The following is a 16,245-nucleotide window of genomic DNA, read 5'->3' as shown; positions in this document are numbered from 1 at the left end:
TGCCACAGCAACCTGCAAAGCCAGTGTGAAAGAACAGCTTGAAAAAACCTGGAATTTTTACTGACTACAGACAAGTTCAAGTGCTGGTATTTTTATATTGATTACTGGCCAAAATGGTGTGCTTATTTTTTAAAGCTTGTATCATGGAATTTATAATCTAATCTGGAAAAAATGCTAGAAAAAAATTTGGGCTCACAGGCACTCACCAAATAAGAACGCCAACAATCAGTAAACTGCATTTTTATTTAGACAACATTAATTACAGTCTTTCCTCGTGCGTGTCCTCTTTCCACCTTCAGGAAGGCTTCTGGAACTTTAGAAAAAGGAAAGGTTTGTTCAATAACTGGCCGGATCTGTAAAACATAAGAGGTTGACCAGTGGATAAAAAAGCCTACATCTTTCAAGGCAGATGACATTGGTAATTAGTTTCTTCACAGTGTCCCTCAAGCCACAGTCTCTCTTGAGTGTCTCTCCAGTGGACCCAGGTCAGGTTCTCACACGGGCCATGATGCTGCCTCCATTCCTGCCTCACTGCTGCTTCTCTCTTTACGGCCCTTCCCACCCCACTGCCCAGTCTTACTTCTCCTCCATGCTGGTCTGTCACTCTCCTACTCAGAACCCTTCAACAGCTCCCACCCTGGCATTCGAAGACCAATAGCATCCTGAGCTCAGCCCTCATCCAGATTCCATGCTTTCCCAAAACGCTCTACTTGTCACTTTTCTCCACCTGGTATGTTTATGCCTCTGCTGGTACAAGTCAGTAAGCCCAGAAATCCTTCTCCTGTGAAGATTCTACCACCCTTCCCGTCCAGGTCTCACACTGTCTTTCCTCATGCCCCAGTTTGCAACGTGTTGTCCCTTTCAACTACCACAGGAACCATGTGGCCTTCTTCACAGACTGTACTTGTTTACAGCTGAGTACCCATCTCAGTCACTCTGTGCTGTATGGTAAATAACAAAGAGAACATCCCAAGGTCCTTGCTGTATGTATCCATCTGGCCCCTTAAAGAAAGTGCATGGAAATAGTGTGTGTGTTTCTTTTTTTTTTTTTTAATTTGTTCAGTGTTTGGCATATCTACCCAACCAGAGCATAAAGTACCTGTGGGACAGGGGACTAAGCCACTTTGTTTGCATCCCCCACAACACCCAGTATAATGCTAAACATACAGTAGGAGCTTCATCAATGTCACTTAGGTGAAAGCTAATAAGGTAAGTGGGGGGAAAAGCATCTTATGTGAGCTTTCCGGGCTTCGAGAATACTTGGCCCAGGCTGGAGCTGCCCTGGCAGGCTTTGCTGAACAACGGTGCGCTGGTTACAATTTACAAGAAAGCCATTCCAGCAGCTCATACATGTTTCAGTGCTGCTGGGTCTTCTCACTGCGCTATCAGTAATGCCAGCAACCTCCTTCTGAAACTAGGTCCCAGGTAACGTCCTCTCTCTGCATGCAGAAATCCAACTGAATTCTTCCTTTTCAAAACTTTAAGCAAACATCCACGGTTATCCACTGGGTATCTCAGTGGCCCGCCTCCCATAGCTCCACTGGCAGGGGTAAGTTATCAGAAGGCATAAGCCAACTCATCCATTTTACAACGCCTTTCCTTTTACAAGAGGAAGAAGTGTTATTGTGACATTCAGATGCATCTGATGAACTTTCCTCGTGGATGACTTCACAGCCCAGCCACCAGAAAAGCATCTTAGACTCCAAAAGTTCCCTTCTCCAAAGAGCTAAAAATACTTTTGTACCTGCAAATCACATCCTATAGCATCTGCTGCTGTCTACACCTACCCCTAAAACCTTGAAGGAAGGGAAAAGTAGCCAAGGACTGTAAGGATTTATTACAGTCTGCATGTCGGCCTGCCTGCCTTGTGCCAGCTGAGGACCTGGTCTCTAGACCCTGTGTCCAGGCCACCAAGATGACAGATGTGTGGTACACAGGTACCATCCACACCTATGGAGGACATCACTATTGCTGACCCCTGCAAGCTGAGCATGACCTCAGAATCTTCACCACTGCAGCCACTATTAACTGCTCTGAGCTGGCTTGTGAGACAAAGCCTATTTGTCTTCCATTCTCTCCAAGAATAAGGCAGAGGACTGTGGTGAGTCCCACTTTGGGGTGGACTGCATTAATGTTGCTGAATGGAATGGGATGCATTGTTTCTTGGCCAAGCACAGTGGCTCACATCTGTAATCCCAGCACTTTGGGAGGCCGAGGTGAGCTGATCACCTGAGGTCAGGAGTTTGAGACCAGCCTGGCCAACATGGTGAAACCCATCTCCACTAAAAATACAAAAATTAGCTGGGTGGGTTGGTGTGTGCCTGTAATCTCAGCTACTCAGGAGGCTGAGAGGCATAAGAATCGTTTGAACCTGGGGGGTGGAGGCTGCAGTAAACTGAGATCGCACCATTGCACTCCAGCCTGGGCAACAGAGCGAGACTCTGTCACCAAAACAAGCAAACAAAAAAAACAGTTGTTTCCTGGATGTCCCACATGAGACCTGCAACAATCACTCCCCCAAAGCCCCTGGGACACTGTTTTCAGGATGCTGTTTACCTGGAAAAGGAATCACCCAAATGCATGCTTAAAATGCAGTCCAAGGCCTCCCGTTAGAACAACTACATCAGAACCTGCAGGGATGGGGCAGAAACAATGCTTCCCCAGTGATCTGCATGTACCCTAAAATGGGACTCACCCAGCCCTCTGCCTTATTCTTGGGATCCCTAACTTGTACCATGCACATACCCATCCATTCCACAGACTGACGAAGTGTCCGCCTCCTAAGGCACTAATCCAAAACAGGCTGAACTCAATGTTCAATTTAGAGCTCTGACTGGGGACACAGATCCTGAACTGATGACACAGGGAGCTTAGAGTTACTGCCCACTTTAATCTGGCTGGTCAGGCCTATTGTGGCAAATAACCCAAGAGGGCTGACCACGGCATAATGAGTCATTCAGCAGTTCCCATAAGTGACAATGGAGAAAAAGGTTTCCAATTGAAGGCCGGCAAATGCCACTGTTGGCTGAATCTGTAACAGCAAACAGAGATTAACTGGATAATGAGACAGTGTCTATGTACAGCCTCACATCAGACCTAGAATACTTGTTTGTTAAGGACAAAGGGATCAGAGTTAAAATCCAGAGGGGGGAAAGAAAGGTTACTCACAGTGAAGTGGGGATGTTTATGTGATGACGCTGCTGTAGTCCACCTGGCACAGGGAGCCCTGTTATAAAGCGGGCAGGCTCAACGGCACGCTTCCCACTGTGCAGACACACAAGGCTCACGGCTGGCCAGGGGACGCTCACAGCAGCAGCCCTCATTCAGTTTTGGATTCATGTGTGGGGTGCTGATTGTGCCTCGCATCCCTGATACAAAGGCTGAACCAAGCCGAGCACCAAGATTTGGCACCTGCTGCCTGACGTCCCTTCTGGGAGAACGTAGGGATGATGGGAACCTCAACCTCTCTGGTGTGACCTTGGAACATTGCTGCTTACCAGCCCCTGGGCAAGTCCTCCTTCCTGCTGAGGCAAAACCCTCTCTAATGCTTGAGGGGAAGACAGTACAGAAAACCTCTCACTACTGCAAGAGCATGAGGCTGCTGGTGGAGAAGGACACTGTCTAGGCAGCCATGGCAGCAGGCAGAGGTTTTCCCTCAATTCCCATTTTCCCAGTGAGAATCACAAAACCGTAGAGTTAACGTATCCAAGTGTGCCTCTTTTGATAGATTAGGAAACTGAAGTGCAAGTGACTGAGTGGTAAGTGTAAGGTCAGAGCTGTCAACAGCAGAGCCAAAACAAGGACCTAGGACTCCGGAATGTCGCTACTGCATGGGATGGATGCAATCTGGGAAGTCGCAGTCTGTTCCACTTCTTTTCCTAGACCCTTGGCCTCTTCTTCCACCAGGCACAGAGGCTGCAGATCTCAGAGGGTGAGGTGTGTGAGGGGACGCTGACAGGTGACAAACACCAAGGAAGACCTAAGGGCTCCTGGTCTGAGTCCGAATCCACACACCTGTGGACAGGCACCAGGACCGCAGTTCCAGCACTACCTCCTGGACAGGTATGCCCCTGACCTCTGTGATAGGTTCACTATTTCCAGGGTTGCGGTAAAGAGGAAGAAGGGAACTTAAACTAAGTCTACCTTTAGATAAAAAGAAGACAAAAGGAAGAGGTGAATTTTGCTCTCAGTTGCTGTTTCTTGGAAACTTCCTGCCCCAGATGGCAAACTCAAAACTGGAAGATAGGGTGAGACAGGAGGGGGATGGCAGATGGGGGAACCCTCCAAGGGAGTAAATGTGCCATTTGGGAAAGCATCAAGGACTTGTCCCCAGGTACCCCTAAAAAATGCACTTCCAACAGCCAGAAAGTGAGAGGAGAAACCCCATATAAATTTGCTCATAGAAACAATTTCAGTAGCATCAGGAAACTTCAGAAGCATTGAGGCCATGAGATCCATGAGATACTTGCCATATCAGGCAAGGCAGCCCTCTTCCAGTGTGGTCCTAGGGATTCAGTCCCTCATCATTACATTCTTTCCATGGAGCAAACTCCAGTGGCAATAAGGAACTTAAGGTTTAGAATGTACTTCATTGCTAAACAAGGGCCCAGCTATTCAAGACGGACCTGGGAAATCACCTACCTCAGAACTCATTACATTTTTCTCGAAAGCTGCTGTGGCAATAAGGAACTTAAGGTTTAGAATGTACTTCATTGCTAAACAAGGGCCCAGCTATTCAAGACGGACCTGGGAAATCACCTATCTCAGAACTCATTACATTTTTCTCGAAAGCTGCTGTGTCCAATATGGTAGCCTCTAGACACATGACTATTTACGTTAATCAAAAGTAAGTAATTAAAATGAAAAAGTCAGTCTCTCAAGTTGCATTTGCTACATTTCAAGTGCTCAGTGGCGTAGTGGCCACCAAGTGAATATTGCAGACAGAGAACATTTCCATCACTGCACAACGTTCCAAAGGACAGGCTGCTCGAAAGGTAACTGAGTGTGACCAACACACTTCTCCACCATCTACTGGGTCAAGTAAGTGCTAGTGGGCCTTCAGTAAGTGTTCTGAATTGAACTCAAATATGGTGCATAGGCTAAAATCAATGCTGGCTAAAATCAATCAACTGAGAAATCTATATCACTGCTCAACCAAGATGCTTGGCTGGCATCTAAGATTTTGAATATACCTGTGAACATTAAGTTCCTAACATCAGAAGGCTTACTAATTACATGAAGAATATATATGTGTAAATAAACATTCAAAAATATCTTCCTGGCCATGTGCAGTAGCTCACACCTATAATCTTAGCATTTTGGGAGGCCCAGGCAGGCAGATCACTTGAGCTCAGGAGTTCGAGACCAGCCTGGGAAACATGGCAAAACCTTGTCTCTACAAAAAATACAAAAAATTGAGCTGGTCAGGGGCATACCTGTCCAAGAGGTAGTGCTGGATAGTGCTACATGGGGGGCTGAGGTGGGACGATCGCTTGAGCCCAGGAGGTCAAGGCTGCAGAGAGCTGAGATCATACCACTACACTCCAGCCTGGATGACAAAGTGAGACCCTGTCTCAAAAAAAAAAAAAAAAAAGATCGTCCTACCGTGCTTGATTTCTAGCCATCTAGTTTCCCTCCTCAGGAGAAACCAAGATTTCTAGCTGCTCTCATATCCTTTTCAGATATTTTATGTATTGTGGTAGGAAGAATAATGGCCCCTAAAGATATTCACATCCTAATTCCCAAAATGTGTGAATATGGCACCTTACATGGCAAAAGAACTTTGCTGGTATGATTAAGGTTAAGGATCCTGAGATGCAGAGATTATCCTGGATTATCCAAGTGGGCCCAGTGTAATTTCAGGGTCCTTATAAGAGGAAGGCAGGAGGGTTAGAGGTCAAAGATTAACAGAAGCAGAGGTTGGAGTGATGAAGCCACAAGTCAAGGGAGATACAGCCTCTAGAAGCTGGAGAAGGCAAGGAAACAGATCCTCCCCTATAGCCTGCTTCCAGGAGGAATGCAGCCCTGCCCACACATCTGGACTTCTGACCAAAATCTTATTATTATAAGATAATAAATTTGTGTTGTCTTAAGTCACCACATTCATAATAATTTGTTACAGCAATAAGAAACTAATACATGCATATATAAGCAAATATGTATAGATATTTTCCTTCAAAACACAGTTACACAGTCCTTCTTAGCAGCAGCTATCATCTGAAGACTGCCTCACCACCACCTCTTCTCAGTCCTGCAAGATACTGAGAAATACAAGATGACAGAGTAAAATACCAAGAATTCAAACTCTAGGTAACAATGTCTGGATGATTATTTAAGCAGAAAACAATGAAGGCTGTAGAAGGAACTGTCCTAAGGATCAAAAGACCTGGGCCCTGCCTATGTGACCTTGAGCACATCATTTAATTTCTTAGGGCTTCTGTCCCTTCAAATGTGACATCACGGCAGGATGGGGGATAAAGGGATGAAGACAGTAAACTGGACAAGTGCAAGGCTTTCTTCTTTCCAGTCTGTGAGTATGCTATTCAACGGCATATGCGTGACCTGAATATAATTTGTGCTATATCTCCCCCCACCAAAAAGTAAGTGTGTTAAATAGTATGAAAACAGGAACTGTTTTTTGTGCTTAGGAGAAAATGCCAATAAACTGTAGGCACAAGGCACGTCAGTACCAACCCATTACGCTTAAGGGAAAAATTATAAATCATTCTTTTTGAGAATGCTCAGAACAGTAGTTTGCAAACTGGTGTCCAGGAGCCCAGGGCTCCTTGGCTGTGTGGAGCAGCTGTGAGGAAACAGAACATTTGCGAGGGAGGTCACTCCCTGCCACCACTTCACCTGCAGAGCAGCTCCTCCTGTGCCTATTCTGTAAACCGGAGCTTGGCCTGACTGGGTTTCAGTTAAAAAACATTTAACTACTAGTTTAAGATAAGGATCGGCAAACTTTTTCTGTAAAGAGTTAAATAGTGAATGTTTTAGGCTTTGCAGGCTTCACAGGGTCTAAGTTCTCTTCATTTTTTTTTTTTTAACAAATCTTTAAAAATGTAAAAACCAGCCAGGTGCGGTGGCTCACGCCTGTAATCCCAGCACTTTTGGAGGCCAAGGTGGGTGGATCACGAGGTCAAGAGATTGAGACCATCATGGCCAACATGGTGAAACCCCGTCTCTACTAAAAATACAAAAAATTAGCTGGGTGTGATGGTGGGTGCCTGTAGTCCCAGTTACTTGGGAGGCTGAGACAGAAGAATCGCTTGAACCCAGGAGGTAGAGGTTGCAGTGAGCCGAGATTGTGCCACTGCACTCTAGCCTGGCAACAGAACAAGACTCTGTCTCAAAAAAAAAAAAAAAAAAGGGAAGTAAAAACCATTCGTGGCTCAGAGGACATGCAAAAACAGGCCTTAGATTGAATGTGGCCCACAGGCTGTAGTTTGCCAACCACTTTATCTAAGATATAATGAAAATACCAGGTAACTTAAAATTCAGACTGAAATTGTGCCCAGATAGGATGAATATGGAGTCCCACGACACACAATAAGCCTTCGTGACAATAGTCATGTGAAAACAATGCTTAAGACTGGATCTCCAGGAAAAACAGACTGTGAGATCCCCACATACTTAGGAAATTTCAGCTCCTCTTCACTTTTGAGCCTAACAATGGTGAGCACATTAAAGGCAGGAAATCTTAATTCCAAAAACATTTACTGAGTGCTGCACTGGGAGAAAGCAAAGGTAGGGTTGGTGTGTTCATAAAGAAGGCAGAAGGACGATGCTATTAATGGATTGACAGAGAGTGCTCATTACTGTGGATATTAACTCGGTGGCTTCTCCATTTCTACTGGGGCATGCAGGGCTAACAAGCTGAATTTAGACTCCGTCAGTAATACTCATTCATCCAGATTCTTTTTTTTTTCCCTTGAGATGGGATTGCCCTATGTTGCCCAGGCTGGTCTTGAACTCCTGGGCCCAAGTGATCCTCCCAACTCAAATTTTTAAGTAGCTGGGATCACAGGCATGAGCCACCACACCCAGCTCAGATATTAAGATAGTTTAAATCACAAGTAACCAGTAACCAGATCTTCTTCACATTCTCTAATGAGGTAAAATGGTTCAGAGAGTAAGATAATGGGTAAGTAAAGAGAGAAGGGGCCTAGAAGGTAGGCCACAGGAGAAATTCCAGACAATAAATATATATACTAGATTTTCGAAAGCTGTGTATTTTAATATCTATCAAAGGCCAAGCGCGGTGGCTCATGTCTGTAATCCCAGCTCTTTGGCAGGCCAAGGCAGGTGGATCATTTGAGGTCAGGAGTTCGAGATCAGTTTGGCCAACACGGTGAAACCCTGTCTCTACCAAAAACACAAAAATGAGTCAGGTGTGGTGACAGGCACCTGTAATCCCAGCTACTCAGGAGGCTGAGGCAGGAGAATTGCTTGTACCCAGGAGGCGGAGGATGCAGTGAGATGAGATCACACCACTGCACTCCAGCCTTGGTGACAGAGCAAGGCTCTGTCTCAAAAAAAAAAAAAAAAAAAGAAATCTATCAAAATTATAAATGCATATATCTTTTGACTCAGCAATTCCATTTCCATGAACAGAAATGGTTATATATACAATGAGGTACTAAACATAAATACTGGGTTATCCACTGAAGCAAAAGACTGAAATTCAACAAATTATGGTGTACCCATACAAATACTATGCAGCTGTTAAACAAAGAATGAGAAAGCTTTTATATCCTGACATTAAACAAAGTTGAAGATACGCTGTTAAAAAAAAAAAAAAAGCAGGTTGCAGAACAGTATGTTATCCATTTGTGTTAGGAAAGACAGAAGAGAAAGAGAGAAAAAAAATTATTTTTCCTGTTTTGATAGAGTATCTTTGGACTACCCAAGAAACTGGTAATATTGGCTGCATCTGACAAGCAGAATCTCAGTGACTGAGATATAGCAGTCAAAAGAAGATTTCTTGAAATAACTTTTTCCATTTTTAGGGTTTTTGAACCTTATGAATGTATTTTTTCAAAGTTCAAGTATTTTACAAGAGTTGGCTCTGTTGTTTCACAGCTTTTCACTATCAGAAAACAACTGTAGCTCTTCTAACAGTTACTTGCTAATGAGAATCATGAAGGCTCAGCCAAAGCTTGGAAGAATTTAAATGTCCTCCTCCAATTTAACAAATCTCTACTAACCACACAACACGTAAGTAAGCTCTGTTGTGTTATTCTTTCCAACTTCCCAGGATAAAAAGGCAATGACCTCTCATATCCACACAGAAGCAGGGACACGACAAGAGAGCTGGCCTCACTGAGGCATCCAGTGCCACATACCAACTTCACAGTCCCAGAACGCCTCATTGACAGGAACGACACCCAAGCCAAACAGCCCTTGTAGGAGAGGAGAATCAAAGCACAAGGCACATTTGCTCACTCAACCTCCTTGGAGAATACTTCAAGGACATCGTTTTTTGTTATTGTTTATCATGCCCTATTTTAGCCATTACCAGTTATCTGCCAAATGTAATAGGTAGATACATACAAGTCACCTCTCATCTCTGTTGGGTAAACAGTAATTTCCAGGCAGAGAGAGTCCCAATATTTTGAATACAGAAGAGCAGTGGTAAGCATGTGAACAGCCTGGATCAGTTATCAGGACAAACACAAACGTGGACTTCTGGAGGACAAAGACCTCTCTAATAATGGGGTTCCAACCACACGCAGCACTTACTTGATAATTCATTCTCTCCTTCCTAGAAATAAAATAAGCATTCTTGTGGGATATGGGAGAACCCTACAAAGAAGGAGTTACACAGCCACAATAACACAGAGCCCCTGCCCCTATCAGAACACACCAAAAGTTAGAAGTCCACGAAAAGACCCATAAGCCTGGAACCCAAATATCTGAGAAACAGCAACAGGCCATCCTCTTTCTTATATAGTTCCTTGGCTGTGAAAGAAGAAAAACCTTAAATACAGAAAAAGCAGCCATTAGTTCCCAAAAACATTCCTTTCCAAAATCGAAACGGAAAGATGAAATATGCCAGCAAGGGCCAAGGGCCAGAAGAAGCAAGCCCACCTCCAGGGGCTCTGTCCAAATGTCTCAGAGTGGTTCACACAATGCTAACGCTAGCCTGCTCTAACTCCATTCCCTGCCCACTGCAAAGTGACAAAGATAAGACAATGTATGCTGAAGTCCCAAGTCAGCTTCCAGTACTAAGAATACAGCGGAAAGGTGGAGAGGGAAAAGCACAAGAGCGCTGGTTCCATTTCTGCACGTTTCAGCATGCCCCTGTTTCTTGGTGAGTCGGCTTTCTCACCTGTAAAATGAGAATCAGCCTATCTATGATCTCACACAACCCTCTGGAAGTTCTCCATCCTATAATTCCATACAATCTCTCACTAACATAAAAAATATCAGCACCAGAATACCACCTTCTCAGTTATTCCTCTGGAGATGGGAATGTCAGGGTGGTTTAGACCATGTAAAAACCCAAACAAGCAGGTGGCAGCTGAGGCGGCTTTCAATCCCCAGAATCCCTGAAAGACCTTTTGACATCCAGAACAGGATGACCAGAGGATAAGCAACAGTCGCTTTCCCACAGAGTCCACGGCAGGACAGACACTAGTAGGCAGAGTACACCAGCTGGTTGTCTTCACCCAAATCCCCATCAATCCTCACCCACCCTCGCCCTGGCCACTGACTGTCTCAGATAGACTATTTATTTGCCCTCAATTTTATTACACCCACCTAGAAATCAGGAGACCTGGGGACCTGACGAAATATTAGCAGCCCAATGTAGATCACAGCTGTGCTCTGATCTAACCAAGTGTCTTTGGGGGAATCCTATAACCTCCCTGGGCCCGCCTCTCCATCTACTAAACCAAAGGGGTTTGACTAGATGAGAGAAGCTCTTATACAGTTGGAGCAGTCTGTGTCTACGCCTCCCATGGAGACAGAACCAAAGACACAGCATGTAAACTTGGCCATGTAAGGCAGCACAAAGTCAGGTGAGCAGGCTCGCTCTGTGGAGTCCCCACTGACGAAGCTCAGTGGGCAGGTCTACAGGAGGTGCTCTAGAAATACAAAGGCTTCCAGTCCAGGTTTCCAGGTGCACTTACCTTTCCCGCATCCACCAGTTCTGCAATGTCATCTAAATATGGACCACTGGCCATGAAAAATGCCCAGCGATAATGGACTCCTTTCCAGAAATGCTAAAAAGAAGAAACAGAACATGTCAAATATAGAAAAACATAAAATCTGACTAAATGCCCATTTAGGGAAAAGCATTTTCTGGATGACTACAACAAACTGATTTCTCATTTCATGCTGACAGAATGTGTGCACAGCACCTTGGCACAATGACTGACAGGGAATGGATGCTCCATAAATGTTTAATAAATAACCGAACAAAGACATATCCATGTCACTTAGGCTCCTTTTCTAAACTGTGACTGAAGAACAAGTAAGCACAGGAAAGCTTTCCTTAAAATGACCGTCTACATCGTTTTCCACAGTGGGTTTCCTCCCCAGGAGGAATCAGGGGCTGAGACCTCTAGGCTTTCCCTACTAAGGTTTGAATAAAGCCCAGAGGCACCAGAAAAGAGGTTTGCACCAAATTCAAAAATGTTTTGGGGACAATAAGTCACCAAAATATGATCTTAGACAAGAAGCCCAATCACAATTTTTTTTTCTGGTTCTGACAGGAATAAAGTGGCTTTAAAGGCAAAACAAAGTGCAAAGTTCCTTATATATCATGGCTGAATCTTCCCTATGGTTATGGCAAATACAAAGCCATCTAATCTATTATGGGGCAATACCTCTCCAAATGAAGATGCGTAAAAATCTTACACCGAGAGGGTTCATGACCACTCTATGGCCACTTACAATTGTTATTCTTTGTTTCTTTAATTGAGAGAGGGTCTTGCTATGTTGCCCAGGCTGGTTTTGAACTCCTGGTCTCAAGAATCCTCTCAACTCAGCCTCCCAAAGTGCTGGGATTACAGGCGTGAGCCACTGTGCCTGGCTGTAACTGTTATTCTTTATGTCGAAGGTAGGGTGGGCCATTATGGAAACAGCAAATGAGCTGAGGTTCTCCATGATACCTCAATGACCTGCCCAGCCAAACTTTCATCAGATGGGAGCAATCTGAGGTAGCAGAGGGTCAGCCAGTACCACAGTGCTGCCCTCTCCACAACTACCCACAACTGTGAGGTGAGCTCAGACTTCTTTGCCATTGAGCTTACACTCAGTATGATATAAGCTACTACTCTGGCGTGAGGCTGGAAAATTCAGTGGAAACCCCATACCCCAGCACTTACTAGTTGCATTATTTTTGTTTTGTTTTAGTTATGTTATTTTTATCAGGCTACCTATTTCAGCCCATTTCCTGGCCTGTAGAATGGTGGTAGCACCACCTAGCTTGCAGGATTGTTGGAAGGATGAAATGAGAATGTATACAAAATGCCTCACACATAGAAAGTATTCTATCAATACTTGCCCCGTGCTAAAAGTGAAGCTTATTGAGGAAAGACGGAGACAATACCAATTCAGTTTAAGAATGTAGAAAGAAAGAAAAAACTAAGCGGTTGCCTAGGCAAAGCTTCCCACTGGGTGTGCCAGGATGGCTTACTGGGTGAGTGATCCTATAGATTATCGTCCAACCCAGAAAACCTGTGAGAGTTAAAGTATTCATCATTAATAATTACCCTAGGACAACAGATGTAAAGAGAGTCAAGCATACTCTAGAATTGCTGTGATGAGATATTGACTCCCCTTAGCCCTCACGATAGCCAGGCAGAGCCAGGGCTGGTAGAAGTCTCTGGATAGGCTGGTCTTGGAGGAGCAGGGCTTGGTTTGTTCATCTCTATTACCCAAGGCAGCCTCAACGTGCTGTTCAAATACTATCATTTTCTATGTCTGTCATGGCATGAAAGATGTTGAGATGCACTGGTTTATGCAACTAACCTAAAAAGAAGAGGCCAGGCACAATGGCTCACACCTATAATCCCAACAGTTTGGGAGACCGAGGTGGGAGGATTGCTTGAGGCCAGGAGTTCAAGAGTAGCCTAGGCAACATAGCAAGACTCTGTCTCTACAAAACAAGAAAAAGAAAAAAGCTGTTTGAAGGATTATGTGGCTAAATGCCAGAAGCACTGAGAATGTCCCAAGCTTACTGTGGATCCAGTTAATGACAATCACAGAAGATCTGTTCAAATACTTTTCCCTAAGGTCTGGCTTCACAGACTACAATTAAAACATTCTGGTAATTGTTTAGGGTATTAAAGAAGGCACAAAAATGGTCACAACTGCCACATCTATAACTCTTCATAGCATGCGGCTCTGTAAAGAGAAACTTTTGGTCTGTAACAGCAGAATTTTTATATTCTGCTACAAGAGGTCTGTGTTCCCCCCGCCGCCCACCCAGGCCACTATAGGAGAGAAAGTAAATCAAAGCAGGCAGGAGAGTCAGAAGCATGACAATGAGGCTTTAACTGTGTGCACAATCAGAAAGACATTGAAAACTACTTGAAAGGTTTTCACATGAGATTACCACTATCATCTTTCAAGTAGGAGGAAAAGAGAATGAAGACAGCTATGCCTGTTTTACTCTCCGAGGACAACTCCGAAGGTTAACTTGTAAGGGGTCTCACTGGAGTACAAACTGAAATCTTACAGAAAACTTAAACTTACATTTTAAAGCACTGGAAAATCTGGGTTTTGTGAAAGAGAAAGAAGAGAGAAAGGACAGCTAAGAGCCCTTTCTCTACCACAAAGTACCCTGTGGACACTGTTTCGGGCTACTGTCTGAATCAAATGAAAATAGAAGGACACCACAGTGCACGGCCTGGTTTGTTCATTTCTATTACCAATAATATTTCATAAGAATTGAGTCGTGGTCTCCTCCATCATAGCTCTTTGTTACGACCTCTAAGTATTTAGTTAGTACACAGAATTCAAGAGACCAAAGTCCTAAGTTTCATCCCCATAAAAGGTCCCAAATTAATATCTGGAATAAATAAAATGCTAAAGATAATTATCAAGCCAGTCATCTCACAAACATGAGTCAGCGTTGGTCAGACTGATACAGCTATTCACAGCCTTTTTACCACCGAGGAACTTTCTACTGCCTTGTCCCAGAGTCTCAAGTATTTTGTCTAATTTTAAAAAATAGAATCTTTTTTTTTTTTTTTTTTGAGACAAGGTTTTCCTCTGTTGCCCAGGCTGGAGTACAATGGCATGATCACGGCTCACACCCTCTGTCTCCCAGACTCAAACCATCCTCTGGCCTCAGCCTCCTGAGCAGCTGGAACTACAGGTATGTACCAACAGACCTGGCTAATTTTTTTATTGTTTTGTAGAGATAAACTCTCACTATGTTGCCCAGGCTGGTTTCAAACTCCTCAGGCTTAAGCAATCCTCCCATCGCCACCTCCCAAAATGATGGGATTACAGGTATAAGCCACTGTGCCCAGCCTATCTTTATTTTTTCTATCATATATTCCCTTTTAACATCAATTCATATTTTAAACCAATGATCTATAATTACCACCAGTTTATCCCATGAAATTATAAAACCCTCTGTCCCCACTGTGATGACAACAGGCTATGAGGTAAAGTGGAGAGCAGATGCTCAAGCTCTATTAGTCTTGTAACTGAGGCTCATCTGCCCTAGTCTCCAATGCCCACCACTCACCGAAGTGTGCAATTTGGGTGAGATGTATTCAGTTTTGAGCTTCATACAGCCCTGGTAAAAGTGGCCCTGTTTCAGAGTCAGGCTGACTAACCAAGTCCCAGAAACTCCCATCATGTCATTAATAGCTGGAGTTTCAAATTTACACAGAATATGCAGTGTTAGAACAAGTTGATACAATCCCAGCAAAGGCAAGAGTGGAGGCTTACTGAAGTAAAAGTACAACTTCTTTTACTCATAGACCTCTAAATGTCTGAAAGCCCCAGTCTGGGAATCACTGGTCTATCCCAATACAATGAAAATAGCAACTGTAAGTTTTCATCTTTATATACAAGAGACTGTAAGTGTTAAGACATGAAACAGAGAGAGGGTCATCAGGCAGAGACAAGAAGGAAGCACAGACAGTACATCAGATGTAATCAAGAGAGGCAATAAGTAATAATAAAGGCTAACATTTAATAAGGGCACTGTGCCATGTCTCCATATGGACTACTTCATTTGATCCTTACAACCATGCGGTAAGGTAGGTCTATTATCAGCCTCATTTTACAGGGGAAGACATTGGGGCTTAGAGACCTTCAGTAACTTGCACAGGGTTACACAGCTACTAAGTAGAGGTCAGATTTTGAAGCCAGTCGGTGTGACTCCAGAGTCCATGCTTGCAGCCACTGTGCTATGCGGCCTCCAAGAGAAGAGAAACTGGCTAGGTGGCAAACCAATTTCTGCAGCAGGAGGCTGCTTGCAGTCACCAACCAAGACCCTTCTTCCTACCTTTAATGCCTTGGAACCTATAGTGAATCCTGACTGCAACATGCCATCTGCTATGCCCAGTCGGTCCATGTTCAGGAGGAAAGGAGTCACCAAAGTCACATAGGTGGCTCCTGACCATTTCTTGAGAAAATCTGGAGCCCATGTTTCAGTGGATCCGCCAACATTATCAAGGATAAAATCAAACCTGGAGAGGAAGAACCAAATCAAAACATTGTTGTCAGGCTTTACACTGGACTCTGAGCCTCCTTCCCTTCCAGCACCAGTTGGCTTGGGGTTTATTTCAGTGGCGAATCTTGCACTGTGCTGCACCTCTCGCCATCCTGCAGAGGGGTGGCTGCTTTGATGGAGACGGAAGGACATACCCACTCGCTGGCTCTATGACTTTTCTGCAAGGTAAGTTGAATGCGACTAATTTTTGTCATAAAATCATCTCATTTTCTAGTACTTTAGAATGGCTTCAGCAAGTAGTTCTGAACAGAGAGTGATTCTGGTTCACTACAATGCACAGAATAGCCCCTCACAGCTAAAAAATTTTCCAGCCCAAAATGTCAATACTTGAGAAACTAAGGTTGCCAAGATTGAGAAAGTCTGACTTAATTAAGCTTTGTAATAAACTGCCAAGTTTTCCATTCGCTATGTTCTTTAGTGCACATGGATACCTGAAAGTAAAGTATGAGATTTTCACCTACAAGAATGATTTGCTTTTATTCTCTCTACAGTCAGAAATGCTCATGGAAGCATCCTCTTCACCTTCTGGAATTTTCTATCAT

At 44.0% G+C, this 16,245-nt stretch overlaps 1 protein-coding gene across 1 annotated transcript in view; it reads right to left on the bottom strand.

Moving 5' to 3' along the window:
• Nucleotides 1-224: 224 nt before the first annotated feature.
• The window catches only part of LOC105478772 (reticulon 4 interacting protein 1), a 54,879-nt gene continuing 38,858 nt past the window's right edge, over nt 225-16,245 (bottom strand). Inside the window, exons 7-9 of the mRNA XM_011736403.2 lie at nt 15,476-15,659; nt 11,133-11,225; nt 225-353 (exon numbers count right to left, since the gene is read on the bottom strand). Of these exons, the coding sequence (XP_011734705.2) occupies nt 246-353; nt 11,133-11,225; nt 15,476-15,659 (385 nt within the window). The 3' untranslated portion in view covers nt 225-245. The remainder of the gene's footprint in view (nt 354-11,132; nt 11,226-15,475; nt 15,660-16,245) is intronic.

Source organism: Macaca nemestrina, chromosome 5 (assembly GCF_043159975.1).
Source record: "Macaca nemestrina isolate mMacNem1 chromosome 5, mMacNem.hap1, whole genome shotgun sequence".
Taxonomy (NCBI): Eukaryota; Metazoa; Chordata; class Mammalia; order Primates; family Cercopithecidae; genus Macaca; species Macaca nemestrina.
Note: the sequence above shows the minus strand (reverse complement) of the source record. Positions and strands in the feature narration are given on the sequence as shown.